General features: G+C 35.3%; 1 protein-coding gene across 4 annotated transcripts in view; it reads right to left on the bottom strand.

Annotated features, from left to right (window-relative positions):
• FGD3 (FYVE, RhoGEF and PH domain containing 3) overlaps positions 1–21,668 on the bottom strand; it is a 189,073-nt gene that overhangs the window by 20,782 nt on the left and 146,623 nt on the right. For all 4 annotated transcript variants that reach the window (XM_031961088.1, XM_003762189.4, XM_031961096.1 and 1 more), the window contains 5 exons: positions 14,029–14,175; positions 11,092–11,184; positions 7,066–7,145; positions 6,594–6,624; positions 5,517–5,615 (listed from right to left, as the gene is read on the bottom strand). In XM_031961088.1, coding sequence (XP_031816948.1) covers positions 5,517–5,615; positions 6,594–6,624; positions 7,066–7,145; positions 11,092–11,184; positions 14,029–14,175 — 450 coding nt within the window. The remainder of the gene's footprint in view (positions 1–5,516; positions 5,616–6,593; positions 6,625–7,065; positions 7,146–11,091; positions 11,185–14,028; positions 14,176–21,668) is intronic.

The following is a 21,668-nucleotide window of genomic DNA, read 5'->3' as shown; positions in this document are numbered from 1 at the left end:
AAACACTAGTCACTTATTTATTAAGATACTTCTATGTGTTTTGCATACAAATATTAGGAGATAGAGTATCACATTTCATGTGATACTTAGAACCTAATCTTAGGAATTTTTGTAGGGGGGTAAGATATTGAAATAACATAATAAGTAATATTCCATGATAAATGGATAAGAGAAGTCTGACATTAAGTATCTAAGGGCCAACCAGTATGGGATCAAGAGATCTTACAAGAAGAAGCAAAATCTATGCATTTGACTTTAAAGAACAGTATAAAAAAATCATCAAGAGGGAGACAAAGGACACAGGACATAGGGCATTCCCAGGCCTAGATATCATCTTGAGCAAAGCCAGTCAGATTCAGGGGATAGACAGTAGACCAGTTCAGTAAGAATACTGTGTGTATGAGAGATGGAACATACTAATGAAACCAAAAAAGTAGGATGATGCCAGATTATAAAGTGCCTTGAATGCTAGGCAAAGGAGGTGATCTGGAATTTTTGAAGATTTTGTAACAGAAGAATGATAAACAGATCTGCCTATGAAGGAAGGTCTTGAGGAACAAAGTACACATGGGAGCTATAATCTTTGTCTTCACTTATCTGAAACCTACCAAGTAAGAGAAATCCAAACCAAAAATCCAACCAACCAACCAAATAAGATAATCCAACAACAAAAAGACAGAGACTCTAGTCACTTCACTTGCCACAAATAACCATCACTTATCAAGAACTTCTTTCCTTCCTATGGAGCAATTAATTGCCTAAGAAATGTGATGTTTGTAAACATAAAGCGACTCTTTGAGCGCTAGAGCTGCTATACAGAGGAACAATAAATAAAGGAGATTTACAGGCCTAGATGTTTGGAGAGTTGTGTTCAGTTCTAGGTGACCCAGTTAATGATAGATACTAGCCAGAAAGAATTTAGGGTAAAGTGAGCAGCATGGTGAAGGTATTTCGAGCTATGTAGTAGGATGATTAGATGAAGGAAGTGAGGGAAATTTAGAATGAATAATATTTTATTTTTCTAATTAGATATAAAGATAATTATCAATGTTCAATTTTGTAAGATTTTGAGTTCCAAATTTTTTCTCCTTTTTTTTTTTTAACCTCCTCCCTCCTCAAAACAGCAAGCATTCTAATATAGGTTATATATGCACAATCATTTTAAATGCATTTTCATATTTTTCATGTTGTGAAAGAAAAGTCAATACCAAGAAAAAAGCAACAAAAAAAGGGAAAATAGTATGCTTTGATGTTCATTCAGACTACATAGTTCTATCTCTGGATAAAGATAGCCTTTTCCATCCCAAGAATCTTTTGGAATTGTGTTAGAACACTGTATTGCTGAGAAGACCTAAGTCTATCATAGTTGATCCTCACAAAATCTTGCTTTTAAGGTGTATAATGTTCTCCTGGTTCTGCTCACGCCACTAAGTATCAGTTCATGTAAGTCTTTCCAGACTTTTCTAAAATCAGCCTACTCATCATTTCTTATAGAACAATAATACTTCATGACATTCATCTAACATAGCTTATTCAGTCATTTTCAACTAAGAGGCATTAACTTAATTTTCAATTCTTTGTCATTAAAAAAAGAGCTGCAACAAACATTTTTGCACCTGTAGATAACTTTCCCTCTTTTATGATTTCTTTGGGATTCAGACTCAGTAGTGGTATTGCTGGATCAAAGACCATGCACAATTTTATAGCCCTTTGGGAATAACTCCATATTGCTCTCCAGAATGGTAGGATCATTTCACAACTCCAACAACAATGCATTAGTTTCCCACTTTTGTTTTAATTTGTATTTTTCTAATCAATAATGATTTAGAGCATTTTTAAAAATATGACTATAGATACTTCAATTTCTTCATCTGAGAATCGTCTGTTTGCATCCTTTAAACATTTATCAATTGGGAAATGGACTTGTATTTTTATAAACTTAACTCAGTCCTCTATACATTTTAGAAATGAGGCTTTTATCAGTAATACTGGCAATAAAAATTGTTTCTCAGCTTTCTGCTTCCCTTTTAATCTTGGGTACATTAATTTTGTTTGGCAGAAAGTAGGCATTGACCTACACTTAACACCGTACACCAAGATAAGGTCAAAATGGGTTCATGATCTAGGCATAAAGAATGAGATTATAAATAAATTGGAAGAGCATAGGATAGTTTACCTCTCAGACCTGTGGAAGAGGAAGGAATTTATGACCAAAGAAGAACTAGAAATCACTATTGACTACAAAATAGAAAACTTTGATTATATCAAATTGAAAAGTTTTTGTACAAACAAAACTAATGCAGGCAAGATTAGAAGGGAAACAATAAACTGGGAAAACATTTTTACAGTCAAAGGTTCTGATAAAGGCCTCATTTCCAAAATATATAGAGAAGTGACTCTAATTTATAAGAAATCAAGCCATTCTCCAATTGATAAATGGTCAAAGGATATGAACAGACAATTTTCAGATGATGAAATTGAAACTATTTCTATTCATATGAAAGAGTGTTCCAAATCACTATTGATCAGAGAAATGCAAATTAAGACAACTCTGAGATATCACTACACACCTGTCAGACTGGCTAGAATGACAGGGAAAGATAACGCGGAATAATGGAGGGGATGTGGGAAAACAGGGACACTAACACATTGTTGGTGGAATTGTGAACACATCCAGCCATTCTGGAGAGCAATTTGGAACTATGCTCAAAAAGTTATCAAACTGTGCATTCCCTTTGATCCAGCAGTGTTTCTACTGGGCTTATATCCCAAAGAGATACTAAAGAAGGGAAAGGGACCTGTATGTGCAAAAATATTTGTGGCAGCCTGTTTGAGTGGCTAGAAGCTGGAAAATGAATGGATGCCCATCAATTGGAGAATGGTTGAGTGAATTGTGGCTTATGAATGTTATGGAATATTATTGTTCGATAAGAAATGACCAGAAGGATGACTACAGAGAGGATTGGCGAGACTTACATGAACTGATGCTGAGTGAAATGAGCAGAACCAGGAGATCATTATATACCTCAACAACGATACTGTATGAGGATGTATTCTGATGGAAGTGGATTTCTTTGACAAAGAGAAGATCTAACTCAGTTTTAATTGATCAAGAATGGACAGAAGCAGCTACACCCAAAGAAAGAACACTAGGAAATGAATGTAAACTGCTTGCATTTTTGTTTTTCTTCCCGGGTTATTTATACCTTCTAAATCCAATTTTCCCTGAGCAACAAGAGAACTGTTCGGTTCTGCACACATATATTATATCTAAGATCCACTGTAACCTATTTAACATGTATAGGACTGCTTGCCACCTAGGGAGGGGGTGGAGGGAGGGAGGGGAAAAATCGGAACAGAAGTGAGTGCAAGGGATAATGTTGTAAAAAATTACCCTGGCATGGGTTCTGTCAATAAAAAGTTATTTAAAAAAAAATTTTTTTTGTTTGTGAGAAAACTTTCTAATCTAATATAATCAAAATTATTCATTTTGCATTTCATAATGTTCTTTACTACTTGTTTGATTATAAATTCTTCCTTTCTTCAAAAACCTGACAGGTAATTTGCTTATAGTATCATCATTTATGTCTAAATCATAAACCCATTTTGACCATATCTTGGTATCTTGTGTACCTAACTTATTCCACTGATCCACCACTCTACTTAGCCAATACCAAACAGTTTTAATGACTGCCATTTTTATAATACAGTTTTATTTATTTATTTATAGGATTATAATATATATATATGAATAAAAATATTATAGTATTATTTATAGGAAGCTAGGCCACCTTCCTATACAATTTTTTTCATTAATTCCTTTGATATTCTTGACGTTTTATTCTTCCAAATGAATTGTTATAATTTTCTCTAGCTCTATAATTTTTTTGGCAGTTTGATTGGTATGGCGCTGAATAAATATAGATAGAACTGCCATTTTTATTATATTAGCTTGGGCTACCCATAAGCAATTGATGTTTTTCCAATTGTTTAGATCTGACTTTATTTGTGTGAAAAGTATTTTGTAATTATTTTCATATAATTCCTGGGTTTGTCTTGGCAAATAGACTCTCAAACATTTTATATTGTCTACAGTTATAATAAGTGGAATTTCTTCAATCTCCTGCTGCTGTGCTTTATTAGTAACATAGAATGTCGATGATTTATGTAGGTTTATTTTATATTCTGCAACCTTGTTATGGTTGTTAATTGTTTCAGTTGATTTTCTAACATATCATAATATGATCTGCAAAGAGTGATAGTTTTGTTTCCTCACAGCCTATTCTAATTCCTTAATTTTTTTTTTTCTTCTCTTCTTGCTAAAACTATCATTTCTAGTACGATAGTGAATAATAGTGGTGATAATGAGCATCCCTGTTTTACCTCTGACATTACTGGGAATACTTTTACCTTATCCCCATTACATATAATGCTTGCTGATGGTTTTAGATAAATGCTACTCATCACTTTAAGGAAAACTCCATTTACTCCTGTGCTTTCTTATGTTTGTTTTTATTAGGAATACATATTGTATTTTGCCAAATGATTTTTTTGTATCTATTGAGATAATTACATAATTTCTGTTAGTTTGTTATTGATATGATCAATTAGGCTGACAGTTTTCCTGATATTGAACCAGCCTTACATTCCTGGTATAAATGCCAGTGGTCATAGTATATTATCCTGGGATAAATTGTTGTAATTTCTTTGTTAACATTTTATTTAAGATTTTGGGGAAATTGCTAATATTTTATTTAAGATTTTTGGGAAATTGTTCTATAATTTTCTTTCTCTGTTTTGGCTCTTTAGATATCTAGATCATATCTGTGTCATAAAAAGAATTTTGTAGGTTGGAAATATTTAGCATAGAGTACAAATGAGAATTGCCTTCAAATATTCAATAGTCACATGAGAAGCAGTGTGGTATGCTGGCAAAAATGCTGAACTTGGAATTGGGAACTGAATTCACTAATGGCATTCAAGCAAAGGAGCAAGAGGATATTAAGGAAGATTTTCATCCATTGGACAAGAAGTTGCACTAAATAGCTTACAAGTTTCCCTCCAACTCTAGGATTCTGTGGGTATAGTAGAGTATAAAAAGGGAAGCTCACATTTCTACAGCACTAAGGTTAACAATATTTTTCACAGGAGCTTTGTACATCAAATAGCACAAATATTATCATTCCCATTTTATGAAAGAAATTCAGTCTTAGAAAGGCTAAGAGACTGCCCAGGATTCTGTGATTGACTTCCCTTTAAGATTATCATTAAGAAGGGAGAAGCTAGGTGGTACAGTGGATAGAGCACTGGCCCTGGAATCAAATCCAGCCTCAGACACTTATTAGCTATGTAACTCTGGGCAAGTCATTTAATCCTGATTTCCTTCAAAAAATTTTTTAAAAAATATTATCAGTGTAAAACAAGAAATCAATGATTAATTTCATTCATGACCTTGAGATAAAATGCCTCAGCCATGTTGGCAAATATCACTAGGCCTAGCTGTGATAGGGACTTACAGGTGAGTCTGGGACATCCTCCTCCTGGGCGAAAGAACTATTGAAAGCTCTGAATGTCTCACTTTTTTGCTTGTGCTTTTCAATTGTGGCAAGAATTACCTGAAACCAAAAGATAAATCGAGAACAGCATTAAATGCTGCAAACCAAACTTTAAGCACTATATAAATGTTATTTGCTATCAACTTACAAAATGAAAAGGACATATATCATCAGGACAAAGAGGAATGTTTGCTCCAATTTAAATCATGATGTGTAATCTATGCTAGGAAATGTCTATTGATCCAATCCAAAGTGAGAGTGTACTGTTCCTCTCTCAGTCTTCTCATGGATCTGAGTTCTGTTTCAAGGAAAAATCCCAGCTAGAGTCAATGGTTTGTGGGCTCCCTCCTTACCCTCTGAGAAAAGAGAAGATCATAGAATCTAGGTCCTGATTTTGGCCAAATTCACATAATTAGAAAATGGCAGAGCCAGGGCTTAAATCTGGATCTCCTCACTCCCCAGTTTGGTATTCTTTTTATGATTTTATGCTGCTTTTAAAAGCAATGGCATAATCCATTTAGAGAAAAGGACTTCCTGAATTTTAAACTGGTAAAAAGTATCAGAGATGGAATGATAAGTCAGTCTTTGGACTCCAAATCCATTATTTCTTTTGCTATACTTCAATGCCTCTCAAAATCTGATGAATGACATCTTGAGGAACATCTTTCACAAGAAGGGGAGGACTGGACTACTACTGCCCATGGCCATACTTCTAGGGCAGAGATGATAAAAGCAGGAACTGTGTAGTGCTGAACCACTTTTCTGTCCTGCTCCTACACAAGGGAAGACCCTTTTCTCCCAACCCAAACTCTGTGTGTGTGTGTCTGTCTGTCTCCTCTCCTCTCCCTCTCTTGATATCTACCCCTCCCCCTTCATCTCTCTCTTTCTGTCTCTCTCTTGTCACTGAAAGATCTGGGCAGCCCAGTGAATTCCACATGTCCTACTCTGGCCCAAATCCCAAATGCCAGGAATAACAATAATTAGAGATGAAATAATTTGGGTATTATTAAAGTTACATGAAGATTGTAAAATATTAACCTCAATCCATTCTTTCTTGTCCTCTTCTGTCCTACAAAAAAAGAAAAAAAAGTATTTTGTTATTCCTTCTTTTGATATAAATTAAATGACTATACTGTCTTAGAATCTTAATATTTTTCCTCAAGTAATTCATTTACCTCTCTTACAACCTGTCCTCTAAACAACTTGCTCACTAATGATACTTGAAAATAATTGCTAAAACAGATAAATCATTGCTAGAGCTTAGCATTAGTTTATAATGTAAGTTCTTTACTTCATGAGTGAAAGTCTATTTTTGACTATAACATGCTATGACTTTATGCTAATTGAAGTTTCCAACCTCAGTTACATTCACTCTTTATTGAGTTCAGTTGTTTTAAATTCAATACCAAAAGGTTAAAAAAATTCACCATAACCCCATAATAAAAGTTCTATATGATTTCAAAGGGGATTTCCATAGCATAAAATATTGCCGAGCAAACTCAGACCATACCTTGTTTGCAGGTCCAAAGACCTCTTTTTTCCTGTTATTGTAAAAGTATGTGTTGCATTTGGCTTGGCAATTTCCTGTACCTTAAAAAAAAAAAAAAAAAAAAAAGCCCTGTCATTTGTAACATGTCTTCTAACCACAGGCTTCATCTGCTAAAACTTAGAAAACTGTTGCTAGGAGGATAAGCCACATGAAAAGAACAAGAAGTTCTTGAACAAAAAGTCAGAAATAAAGAGTAATTTTCTTTAGCAACAAATATACTACTACTACACATACATTTGTATATACATACACACATATGTATATTTATCCACCCACCAATTATATATGTGTATATATACATATATGTAGATTAGATTATTCCTTCAAAAATTCACATCCTCTCAAATTGACCTGTGACATCAGCATTACAGGAATTCCATCCAGTGACAGAAATTGTAACCCCAGACCTGTCCATGCAACATAGCTCTTAATCATGTTCTCCTATCACAGGGAATCCACTCAAGGTAATAGGTAGACAGGAAGACACATCTTGATATTGTAAATACCAATAGTACATTCAAAACTGACATCAATTATCCTGTACTTTCTCCATATGAACATCCCATCTTCCTTTAGTTCACATGCTTCCTTTTATGATTGATGTCTTATATCTCTTACAAAATATTCATTTCATTTCTGATGCTACTTTTCTTCCTTCTTTGCTAGCATTGCTCTCACTCGTTCATAATATGGCAGAGTTTGCTCTTGTATATCATGTTCTTCTTGACTAGGCAAATCTTATTTTCAATCATTTGGAGATCCACACAACAGTGAAAGACTAGTTACTATTTCCTGAAAATATTCTTTATCCTTCTTTTCCTATGTCCTTGCTCACACTATTCCCAGTGCTCACACTGCCTTCTTCATAATCATCTCTATTCAAGTAAGCTTTAGCATAGTTGTTGCCTCCTTCATGATCCTTTTAGGTGGAAGTGATTTCTCCCTTCTTCCTCCCCTAAACTCCCATCTCTTACAGAATACACTGTACTAAAATCAACAAACATTTTTTAAATAACATACTATGTAAAAAAACAAAACAAAACAAAAACCGTACTATGTTAGGTTCAGGAATGCAAAAATGAAAAAATAATAGACTCTTCCCTCAAGGAATTTATAGATTAGTAAGGAGATAAAACATATGTAGATTTAGATTGATATGTCTATATATAAACATATGTATATATATATATATACACACATACACATAAGATAAAACATATATGTAGATTTAGATTGATATATATATATATATATCACACATATCTATCTCTATGTGTGTGTGTGTGTGTGTGTGTGTGTGTGAATTTGATAAATGTGTAGGAGAGGTAAAATGAATGTACTGAGAGGTCAAAAAAAGGGAGGAATCACTTCTAGCTAGGAACACTCAAGAAAATGGAGGATACTCTAAATATTTCTTGAAGGAGGGAAACATTAATTAATCAATAAATATTTATTAAATTCCACTATGTGCTAGACAATGTAGTAGGTATTAGGGAAATGAAAAGAGGCAAAAGTCTCCGCTCTCAAGGAATTGACAATACAATAGAGGAGTCAACAACCTAATATATACAAGAAACTATTACAGAGGATGCCCCTGCATCTGGTAATCAGATAATCTGTGATCATTTAAATAGTATTTTCAGTAGCATGGTAGGGGTAGAAGACAAAATATAAAGGGCTGAGGAATGAATGAGTAGCAAGAGAATAGACACAGGAAAGATAAACTACTTTTTCTTGAAGTTGAGCAGTGAAGGAGCAGAAAAGATAGGGTAAAACTCTGAAATTGGTGATCTGGGTTATGGGAAGATTTTATTGTCATTTTTTTTTCTTTTTACAATGAATACACCAAAAAGATGATTGTAGGCAGCAAGGAAAGAATGAATAGAAGCAAGGGCAGAACAAGACAGAAGGAGGTCATGAGGATAGGAGAAAAGGCAAAGTTAGAATCAGTAGTCTTGGCAAGAAATAAGTTTCTTTGAAACTAAGGGAAAGCAGGGGGTAAAAAGGAGAAGACAAAAAGGCTTAGAGAAAGGAAAAGTCCTCAGAAAAGAGATCATAGGATCACAGAATTAGAACTAGAAGGGACCTCTGAGATCATCCAATTCAATTCCTTTTATTTACAGATGAAGACAATGAAGCTGGGGAGGGTATGCCCAAGATTAAACATCAGGGGATAGGATTTGAACCCAGATCCTTTGACTCCAAAGTCAATTCTATAGTACCATGTTGCCTTCCTTTTGAGGGCGATCATTTGGCCTCAAATTTTTCATTAAAGTAGGAGGAAAGATTACCTGCTGAGAATGAAAGAGGTATTAGGGGTTTCAGGAGAAAGAAAAGTATTTGGAACAGCTACTATGGGAGTGTGAAAAGGAGTAAATCAAAGATAAATAAAAGAATTTTTGTACAGTATTGCATATGTATTGACTCTGTGATTTACTTCAGCAATTTAGGACAAAAAGTAGACAAAGGTATATGGTGGCATTTGTTTAGGACTGGAATTCTCATAACAGAAACAAGTAAGAGTCAAGAGATTGAAGGATTTAAGGATGGAGAAGAAGGAAGTGTTTAGTTGCTGCCTTGTCATCTTGTGCTTCTTTTGTACACTCAGCTGATTCCTCTACTACTAGACTCAATTCTATGAGAACAGTGAAGATGCCTTAATCAATCTGTTTACCCCAGAACCTAGCCCAGTGCCTACCTCACAGTAAACTCTACATATTTGTTTAATGACTAAATGGGGGTGAAATTCTTAACATAGACTCAGCTTCTTAACACTGTTTTGGAAGGCCAAAAGTGAAATATGAGATTCAAGTGAAACAAATCCAAGTTGATTTCAATGGGAGCCCTTCCTATAAAGAAATATATAAACAGGTCCAAATTATGAAAATAATCTTGTCCTTCTACTTAGGAAATACTGTTTTCATTTTGCATTTTGTCTTTATTAAGTATTACAACAAAAACAATAATGTAGATATCAGTGACAACTTATTAATACTTAATGTTATAATCTCTTCTGTTCCTCATGACTGAACATTCAAATATATTTTCATTTTCACAGTTGTGGTGAGTGTATGAAAAACACTATGTTTTCCCTTTGCATTATATAGTATAAGTATACTTCTCACTCTTATTAGGTCAATATGGTCATCATGGCATTCATGGCATTTAGATATGCTTCTCTTTGTTATGGTCAAAACTGCTAGAAACAACTTTGTACAAAAAGATCTAGTTTTCTTTTTTTATTATTTTTCTGAAGTAATAGAAGATGGCCTATATCATTTGGTCCCGTCTGCATGAAATAGGATCATACCCAAGTCAAGCTAAGTATCTCATTTGACATCATAGTTTTAAAGAATTCCAGAAAAGGAGATTCCATCAATCTGTAGCCACTCAATTCTGGAAGCTAATAATAGCTTATTATTATTATTATTATTATATCATATTATTATCATATAGCTATATTTAACACGATGGCAATTGCAATGTAGAACATTCATTTTGAGGACGTTTGAGCATAAAGAACAGAGAAATAGGGAAAGAAAGTAAATCAGTCTAAGTATTAGCATAGGTATTAGGATAAATTACTTCACAGCAGGGCAGGATGAAGTGACTATTTGACTATAAATCAATGCCATTGATGTTATATTTATATTATATTACATTACATGGCATCATTAATAACCTTCTAAATATTCCTGACCTTCCAATGTGAAACCTACTGAAACAAACACCTGAAAGAAGAGAGTAGTTTCTCTGTCTTTTGATTGGTATTTGTTTTGAAAGTACAATTGCCCCTAGGATGCTTAGTTGTTGTGCTAGACTATGTAGACAAAAGACCATCTCAGGTGAAGCACTCTGAGCTTCAAAAGTTACAGAGAGTGACTATTTCAGAGTCTTCTTCTAGTTAATTCTGGTGCCCACCATAAAATAGGTGTTGCTTCTCTCTAAGGATGAGAGACAAACAGATAAAACAAAGGAGCCACGAACCTGCAATCCAGCTATGTCCATCTTCTCACGAACGCTGAATTTCTGACCTATGAGTCTCAGTTTGGGCACACAATATAACAGCATACTATTAAACTGAAAAAGAGAGATGGATGCAGTGATTAGAAATGTAGATTATACATGAGCATAAGAACTGGAAAGGAATGAGGGATTATTGAATCTAATCTCATTGTACAGATACACAAACTGAGACCTAGTGAAATGAAGTGACTGCCCAAGGTTACAAAGATAATTAGTGAAAGAGTGAGAACTACAACTTGAATGTCCCAATTTTCAGTTCATTATGTTTTTAGAATAGTTTTCATTCATATAAAAAAGAGCATTAGATTTGGAGTCAGCAAAGACTTGAAATCTCATATTTGACCATTACTGTGGGACTACAGGCAACTTCTTTGAGTCTTGTTTCATTCTAATCTGTAAAATGGAGACCATCCTTGGAGCCATCTCACAAGTTTGAGGCCATCAAAAGACATAAGAGATACCAAGTGTTGAGTACAGGTGAAAGCACTATCTCAATGTAAGCGATTTATTCTTTACAAGATAAAACACCTTAAATTAAGAAAGTTTTGAAGAGAATTATTTGACAAGGAGTTCTTTCCATAGAAAGCATCTTCATTTAGAACAGTAACCAAGCAAGTGCAGAAGATTGTAGATAGCAGAAAGTCAAATGTTTAGGAAGGACAACTTCAAAGTATGGATACAAAAAGGCCTCTCAGAATAAAACTGACAGCATGTGGTGACTGTTTTCAGATGAAAAATCAGCACAAAGACACCATTAAATGAAGAAGTATAGAAATAAGAAAACAGAGATGGGACCAGACCTATGATTCACTGGCATAGGGAACTCTCTGGTGAGGAAACTCTACCAATGCAAGGTGTTACCTTTTTTGCCACTTAGAGGTTAAAGAGTTGCCTAGAGCACTGAGAGGTTAGGTGAACTTGCCCAAAAGCCAGTAAGTGTCAGTCCTTGAATCCTGGAAGAGGCTCTCTATTTGCTAGGCCAAACTGCTTAAAATACTTGTACAAAATATAATCTCAGACTAATCACATGAAGGAGGGAACAAAAGCTCCAAGAAGGGGACTGATCTTTACATCAGTCATAGGACTACCCAATAACAATTAGAATTTGAACCTAGAGCATCAAGCTCTGAGGCTAAAAGTCTTGCTGCTAGGCCACTTCCCACGCCAATAAATCCAAGCCCTAGCTTTGTAAAGTAATATCTATATGTGACCCACTGTTATTACCATGAAAGAAATGATGGTCAGAAAATAAGAATTCAGAATAATAAAAGAAGTTTGTGTGTCGATGGCTAAGGGAAGAGGGAAAGAAGTTGTAGAAAGGAAAGGAAACATTTAAAATGTTAACAAAGAAATTCAAGCAACTAGAACCTAAATGGATACCAAGAAAAGAAGGATTTTCTTTGTGGAACCCAGAAACAAGAACCATGTCTCATGTGACAGAAATGTAAAGAGATTCCTGGGAGAAGCAGCCTCTGCTGAGCTGCAGGTCCAAGGCCTGTGGAGCCAGAAGCATCACTTGGGGTTTAGAGGAGGGAGAAGACCAGCCTTGGAATGTCCTTGATGCTGGGAATGCCTGGCAAGGAACTCCCTCTACAAGTGTGGACCAGTCCCTTCTGGACATCTTGGAGAAAGTTGTCCAGAACAATGAGAAGGCCAATAACTTGTCCAGGGTCCCAGAGTCAGACTATGTCAGAGACAGTACCTGAACCCAGATCCCCTGACTCTGACACTGAGATCACACAGATTTTTTTTTAAATAAGGTACCCAGGGGCATAACTATTAGAGTGCAGAGGGGACATGAACAAGGGGACTTTCTACTTCAAATTCATTTTTCATAGGGCCAATAGACATACATCTAGTTAAGTTTCTCTTTTGCTAAAACATCTCCAGTGATATCTTATAATCTTCTAAATAAAATCCAAACTCCTTTACCTGTTAACCAAAACCCTACACAGTATATTCTCTGCTATGCCACCTTTCTAGACTTCCATTCTATTCCACTAAGCATTCTAAGAGCTGTAACCAGATCACTTTCTCTCCTTTGAACACCTCCTGAGGTGGCATGTTTATTCACTGGAAGGGGGATGGGGAATCCCTGTCCACGTGACACCTGCCCCCACAGTCCTCTAGTAGTACTTAACATAGCTCACCCTGAGCTGCCCCATGAATCCATAACCCCTGAGGAGAGGAGGGGTGGATTCCCTGAGAACTGGGCTGCCCACAAGCACAGCAGGACCATAACACGAGCTGGCTTGTCCTCTGTGCTGCTGCCATCTCCCAGGCCTATCTCTCTGCTTGGTTCCAAGAGCTCTTTCAGATTGTCCCTTGCTTCTACCTCTGCTCTCTCTCTTTAGTTGTAAGAGCTCTTGCAGCTTTGTCCTTTGCCTCTGTTTTCTTCAGCCTCCAGATGGAATGAATCTCTCTTGCCTCTGAGAGAGGGCTTCTGGCTCTCAATCTCCCAGAGTGTTGAATCTGGTTGTGCCTCCGAGAGAGTGCTTCTCCTCAACTGAACTGACACTCCCTTCTCCAATCTAATTCAGCTAAACTCTTCTCTCAGTGTTTTCAGCTCAACTCCCTGAGAAAGCCTCTGTCTGTTTCTTATACAGGATCTCTTCTAAGAGAGAGGGATAATGGGTTTCTCCCAGAGTGCTCTCTGGCCCTGAGAGTTTCAAGGGAGGTGTGAATTCGGATATCTCATACTAAACTCTGAAATCTCCCAAACGTGTGAACTCCAGTGAGTACAGGTGTGAACACAAGCATTGTTTCTCAGTTCCACTTAGTACCTTGTTTCAAGTTGAGTTAATTCTCAACTTGATTCCAATACAGGGATGTCTAGTCACAATCATAAAGGCAACATTGACTGGGAAAAGCCAACTGAAGATCAGGTTTACAACTCACCAGAAACAAGTACCTATCTTGAGCAGTGCCATTTTTTGCAGATAGCTTCTGAATATGGCCTTCTTTAATAAGTTCATTTGCAGGATTAACGATATCTTCTTCTCCTCCTAAACGCTCATACACCTCCAAGAGCTTGTGCATCTTTTCCTGAAAGAGAAGCAAAACTGAGTTACAGGCAAGACAGAAAAGGCTGGGGGACTGTTTCTCCTTGTCTGTTGTGAATCAAGCACATTTGGAAAATTGTATACTAGAGTACAGCAGACCAGGAAGCAAGACAGAACCATTTAATTCCCAAAAGACATCTATGATAGGGACCTTAGAGGCTATCCAACCTAACACTTCATTTGACAAAAGGAGAAACTGGGGACCATTTTTGTGACCTTAGTGACATCTTGGACCATTCCTTCTTTCTCACCTCCCACATACAATTAGTTACAAAGTCTTGCCAATTCTATAAAGTCTCACAAGCTGATCCTCTCCTCTCTATTCCCAACCTAGTACAAGCTCTCATTAATACTGAATTAGAGCAATAGCCTTCTAGACAATTTTCTTCCCTCCATCTTCTATTTCTTCCAATTTTTCTTTCACATAGCAGCAAGGCTAATTTTTCCCATGCTTACATCTTATTATGTTGCTTTCTCTAAGAAAATATTCAGTGATGTCCTATAATCTTCCAAGTAAAATTTAAACCCCGTTGCTTGACATTGTCCTTCACAATGTGGTATTATATTATCTTCCTAGTCTTATTTCACATTATGTCTCATCAATCATAACATGCTCCAAATTGGCCTTTACATCTTTCAATTCTAAACACAAACTGCCTTCTGGCATAAGAACTCACTATTTGACAAAAACTGCTGAGAAAACTAGAAAATAATATATCAGAAACTTGGCACAGACATACATGTTATATCCCATACCAAAACAAGTCAAAGATCAAAATGATGTAGGCATAAAGTGTAATACTATAAGCAAATTAGAAGTCAAGGGATAGTTTACCTATCAGATCTTTGGAGAAGGAAGAGATGTATGGCCAAAGAAGAATTAGAGAACATTATGAAATACAAAATGGATAACTTTGATTACATTACATAGTTTTTGCACAAACAAAATTAATGTAGTCAAAATTAGAAGAAAAGCAGAAATCTGGGAAACAATTTTTATAGCCAGTATTTCTGATAAAGACTTCTTTTAAAAAATATAGAGAGAATTGACTCAAATTTATAACAACACAGGCTATTCTCCAATTGGTGAATGGTGAAAGGATATGAATAGATAATTTTCAGATGAAATTAAAGTAATTTATAGTTACATGAAAAAATGCTCTAAATCACTAGGGATTAGAGAAATGCAAATTAGAATAACTCTGAGGTACCACCTCATACCTATTATATTGGCTAAGATGGCAGGAAAAGATAATGATAAATGTTAGAGGGGATGTGAGAAAAGTGGGAAATTTAATGCATTGTTGGTGGAAATAATTCAACCATTCTAAAGAGCAATTTGGAACTATGCCCGAAGGGCTATCAAACTGTACACACTCTTTGATCCAGCGGTGTCACTACTGGGTCTGTATCATAAAGAGATCACAAAAGAGGGAAAAGGACCCACATATGCAAAAATGTTTGCAGCAGCTCTTTTTGTGGTGGCAAAGAATTGGAAAATTGTTATGGGCCAGAACTCTGCACTTGAAACAAGGATTCTTAAAAGATGTTAAGTCAGTGGAATTGATAATACAATGGTTATCTAGTTTAACATGGTGATTAATAGTTCTCTATTCAGTATGATTAGTTTAATAGTGATATAATGATTGCTTTATACTCAGTAAACTGTAAATGATCTAATTATAATAGAGCATATAAAGTGGGACAAACTCAGCCAGGGCGGACTCAGAGAAAGATTCATTCCATTGTCCACCTTTGAAGTGGCTGGAAGCTGAAGCACAAGCCCTTAGACTTGGAGAGATTCATTCCATCTCACACCACCGTGGTGGCTGGTCTGTCCTCTTGCTTCCCCCACTGAGACCAAGGCCTGAAGTACCTCCAGAAAGCTAGCCAAGCCCCAGGCAAGGAGACAATAAAGAATTTGGACTTTATCCCTGGCTATTCTTGTGGTGACTACTCAGCAGAAACGAAGGCTGGTCCAGAGACCTCCAGAAAACCAACACTATAGAAAATGAGTAGATGTCCATCAATTGGGAAATGGCTAAATAAGCTGTGTTATATGAAAGTAATGGAATATTACTGTTCTACAAATTCAACCATTCTGGAGAGAAATTTGGAACTATGCTCAAAAAGTTATCAAACTGTACATACCCTTTGATCCAGCAGTGTTACTACTAGGCTTATATCCCAAAGAGATCTTAAAGAAGGGAAAGGGACCTGTATGTGCAAAAATATTTGTGGCAGCCCTATTTGTAGTGGCTAGAAACTGGAAAATGAATGGATGCCCATCAATTGGAGAATGGCTGAATAAGTTGTGGTATATGAATGTTATAGAATATCATTGTTCTGTAAGAAATGACCAGCAGGAGGATTTCAGAAAGGCCTGGAGACTTACATGAACTGATGCTGAGTGAAATGAGCAGGACCAGGAGATCATTATATACTTCAGCAATAATACTATATGATGATCAGTTTTGGTGGATTTGGCCCTCTTTAATAATGAGATAACCAAATCAGTTCCATTTATTCAGTAATGAAGAGAACCAGCTACATCCAGTTTAAGAACTTTGGTAAATGAGTATGAACCACAACATAGCATCATTTCCACTCCCTCTGTTTTTTGTCCACTTGCATTTTTTATTTCCTTCTCAGGTTATTTTTACTTTATTTCTAAGTCCGATTTTTCTTATGCAGCAAAATAACTGTATGGATATGTATACATATATTGTATTTAACATATACTTTAACATATTTAACATGCATTGGTCTACTTGCCATCTGGGAGGTGGAAAAGTTGGAACAGAAGGTTTTACAAGAGTCAATGCTGAAAAATTACCCATTCATTTATCTTGTAAATAAGAGACTATAATAATAATAATAACAATAATTTTAAAAACCCAACAAGAGCGACAACAGCATAACAAAAAAAAAAAGAATATTACTGTTCTATAATAAATGATAAACAGGCTGATTTTACATGAACTGATGCTGAGCAAAACAAGCAGAACCAGGAAAACATTGTATACAGCAACAGCAAAATTGTACAGTGATCAACTATGATAAACTTGGTTCTTCTCAGTGGTTCAGTGATCCAGGGGAATCCCAATAAACTTTGAGTGGAAAATGCTATCCACATCCAGAGAGAGAACTATGGTGATTGAATGTAAATCAACATATGCTATGTTAACTTTTTTTCTTCTATTTTTTTTCCTTGTAGTTTTTCCCTTTTTCTCTCCCACTTGATTCATGTATTTATGTAAATATGTTAAAAAAAAATGAGTGTATATGAAAACCAAAAAAATGTTGTTTTACATGGAACTGGGGAAAATTTTTTAAAAGATTTCAATAGGTGAAAAATTAAATTAAATTAACATGCACTGTACTCTTCTGCCTTATGCCATTATCTATGCCTAGTTGCTCATCTTCTCTTGTTTTATTCCACCTATCCTAAAGGGCCCAATTCAAATACTTTTTCCTGGAAGTCCTCTGTAACATTACTGGGAAGGTTATTCTTCCTCTTTGTAGAACATTTTGCACCTCTCAAAAACATTTAACTTGTGATCTTGTACATTAAAGCTATCTGATTAGAATTTCAATGAATAAATTTTCTCTGTATACAGAAAGCAATGAATAAATATTTGTTCAATAAAAGAATGAATGCGAACTATACTTCTTGATGCAGAAGTCATTCAATTATTGCTTTTTTTCTTAGCTTCAAAAAAACTTCTGGAGTGGGAAGCAGTTTTCACAGATGTATTTTCTGACCAGTAAAGCCTTCCCTTATGGAAATTTAAGTGAGTAGCATTTAAGGGCACTAGATATGGAGTGAAAGAACCTAAGTTCAGTTCTGGCTCTGATACTGTGCAACCTTGCTCATTTTCCTGGGACTCAGTTTATTCAATAGTAAAAGAAAGTGGATTAGACGATTTTTAAAACTATCTTCTACTTCTAAATCTCACGATCCTGTTGGCTCCATGTACAGCCTTCTTCACTACTTACTGTCAGCAATCAAACTCTGAAACATAACTCAGTGTCTGATTATTCTATATCTAAGCCTTCCTCATTGACCAGAAGCTTGGGAATGTATAGATTCTTAGTTTACTTGTTATCACATTTATAAGTGGCAAATGCTACTCAGTTTACAAAGAATCGTTTCAATGATTTGATCTAGGGTTGGTCAATCAAGGACAACTTGTCTGTTTTCAGGAAATTACTGATCATTTCTTCTCTAGGCTGGGAATGCTGACTAAAAAGTCATATTTTATAAAAAGCAAACATAGTCAGCTAGAAATCTACCTCAATGTCATGTACCAAATGCAAGAGCAAGTAGCAGAAGATAATCCTAGGTTTCAAGTGGTCTCCAAATAAATGCTTAATGTGACTCTGAATGATACAAAGCAAAATAGTGTCACAAATGGACAACTTCAGCTTATATTCAGATGGTTGAGATATAACCATTCCCTCTAGTTGAGCTATTTCTAGTACTAAGTTTTAGGGAAGGATCTGATTCAATACCTTTAATTATTAATTTGTACTATCCATCCCTGTTCTACAGCTGGCCTGGGTTATGGGTGGAGCTTATTTATGTCTTGTGAAGAAGACAGGCAAGCTCTATGTGATTCCTTGGAGAGTCACTCCTGTAAATTTATTTTAAAATCCAGTCCCTTTGAATTCCATGCTTTACACTAAAGTCTTACACCTTATTCCAATTTCTATATTATTCATATATCCTTTTTCTTTTAAGACAAAGATAAGCTCTCATAAACTCAAAGGATTGGAAAAGACCTTAAAGGTCACTTTGTACCTAAACTAGAATCTCTTTAACAACTTCCTCAGTGAGGATCAACTAAGAGGAAATCCATAGCATACAGAGATAGTCCATTTCATTTTTCAACAGCTCTAATGGTTAGAAAGTTACTTATTTTATCAAGCCTAAATTTGCTCTCTAACTTACATTCATTTCTTCTAATTCTTCCCTCTGGAGCTAAAGAGAATAGATCTAATTCCTCTCTAACATAATAGTACTTTAAATATTTTACAACAATTATCAAGTTACCTCTAGGACTTCTCTTTTATAGGTCACATGAGATTAGAACAGATAATGTATGTACAGCAAATCTTAAAAGGCTATATAAATATCAGCCTATTATCTTTTTTTGTTGCTTTACAAGATTTTTAAAAATTAATCTGTCCCATCCACTATCCCTTTTCCCATTAAGTAATCTAAAAGAAATCCCTCAATAAATATCTATATAATCCAGGAAAAGAAATTCCCACATCAATCGTGTCAGAAAACGTATTTCTACATTTTAAGTTCACCTTCTCTTTCAGGAGGTGATTATATGTTTCATCTTTCTTTTTAGACTCATGGTTTATCATTGAATTAATCAGAACTCTAAAATATTTTAAAAAAATTTTCCTTATAACGTTTTCATTGTAAAAATTGTTTCCTAGTTCTGCTTACTTTGCTCTGCGATGGTTCACAAAGATCTTCCAAGGTTCCTCTGAAACTGTCCATTTTATCATTTCTTATGACACAACAAAATACCATAATTTGTTTAGTCATTCCCCAATAGGAAGACAACCCCTGGGTTTCTTATTTTTGGCTGACATGAAAAAAGCTCCATGTTTCTTTACATCAAGCTTAATTGTGTCTCTTTGCAACTTTTACCTTTTGTTCTCTGTTCTGCCCTTTGGGCCCAGGCAGAACAATTCCAAACACTTTTCCACATGACAGTTCTTTAGATACAAAGGCAATAATCACAGCCACTCAATGCCCTTCAGTTGGGCAAGTAAATTATGGTGTAGGAATATAATAATATCATTGTTCTATAAAAGTGATCAGCAGGCTGATTTCAGAAAGGCCAGGAGAGACTTACATGAACTGATGCTAAATAAAATAAGAATCAAGAGAGCATTGTACACAGAAAAAGATTATAGGATGATCAACTGTGATGGACTTGGCTCTTTTCAACAATGAGATGATTCAGGGAAATTCCGATAGTCTTGGGATAGAGAGAGCCGTTCTCATCCAAAGAGAGGACTATGGGGGCTGAATGTGGATCACAACATAGTATTTCACCTTTTTTGTTGTTGTTATTTGCTTGCCTGTTTTTTTCCCCTTTTGACCTGATTTTTCTTGTGCGGCATGACATATGTGGAAATGTTTAGAAAAATTGCACATGTTTAACCTATATAGGATTACTTTCTGTCTAGGGGATGGAGGAACGAGGAAAGGAGGGAGAGAAGTTTGGAACATAAGGTTGGCAGGGATGAAAGTTGAAAACTATCTTTGCAAGTATTTTGAAAAACAAAAAGCTATTATTATAAAAAAAATAAACAATAATGATACAAAAAAACCCCACTTCTATTCATCTAATCTTTCTCCATGTCTTCTCTCTAAGTTAAATATCCCCAATTCCTACCAAAACAAATTTAGAAAGAGAAAAATAAATATTTTCTAACTATATGTACAGGAGATAAAGATATTTGAATTAAGAATTATCAATGCCTACATCATGGTGAGTAGACACTCACTTAATGCAGATTTACTGAAGTGACTTGAAAGAGACCTAAACTTCCAATTAGAAGATCTAAGTCCCTGACAGTCACAAAGTCATGTGAATTTGGGCAACTCATTTGGCTTTCCTGTGCCTCAGAATACTTTTCTGTGAGATAATTATACTGAATAAACTAGGAATTCCTTGAAAAGGAATTAATTTATTTTTTGTGTTGGTATCCCTACTATTGTGTGTCTTCAATGGGTGGCAAACAGTTGGTACCTCATAGACACTTGATGAGTGATTGAATACTTGTGCTCTACTGGCTTTCTCATTTACTTATATTTTGCTGAATATTACATTCATTTGCATGTAAGCCTTATTTTTCATATTGTTTATAAATATTTGTGAGGAGTAATGAGATTTTGTTCAGTGGATGGAGCACTGGGCCCAGAATCAAGAAATCCTGAGTTCAAGTGAAGCCTAAACACTTACTAGCAAGTTACTTAACCACTGTTTGCTTTAGTTTCCTTATCTGTAAAATGTGAGTAATAATAGCACTTCCCTTACAGGGTTGTTGTGAGGACTATATGAGAAATAGTAATAATTAGAAGACAATTAATATAGTGCTGGGCACATAATTGGCACTATATTCATTCATTCAATAAACATTTGGCAAATGTCTATTATGTGCCAGGCACCATACAGTGAACTTAGTAGGCACTTCATATGTGCTTGCTAAATAAATTGGCTGCCTGCTTGAAAATAATAAGAAAAAATGGGGAGCTGATGCTCAGTTTTCAAAAAAGAATAAAAGTATGATTTGGATAATAACAGACTGATATGAGCTGTGTTGATTTATAGTAAAAATTATGGCATCAATTATTCAATAGATAGTTTATGAGCATTTGAAAAAGGACAGAGTGATGAGCATAGATCAGCATGGGTCCACTGGGAATATAATTAAAAACTGAAC

The sequence above is a fragment of the Sarcophilus harrisii genome, chromosome 1, assembly GCF_902635505.1.
Source record: "Sarcophilus harrisii chromosome 1, mSarHar1.11, whole genome shotgun sequence".
Classification (NCBI taxonomy): Eukaryota; Metazoa; Chordata; class Mammalia; order Dasyuromorphia; family Dasyuridae; genus Sarcophilus; species Sarcophilus harrisii.
Note: the sequence above shows the minus strand (reverse complement) of the source record. Positions and strands in the feature narration are given on the sequence as shown.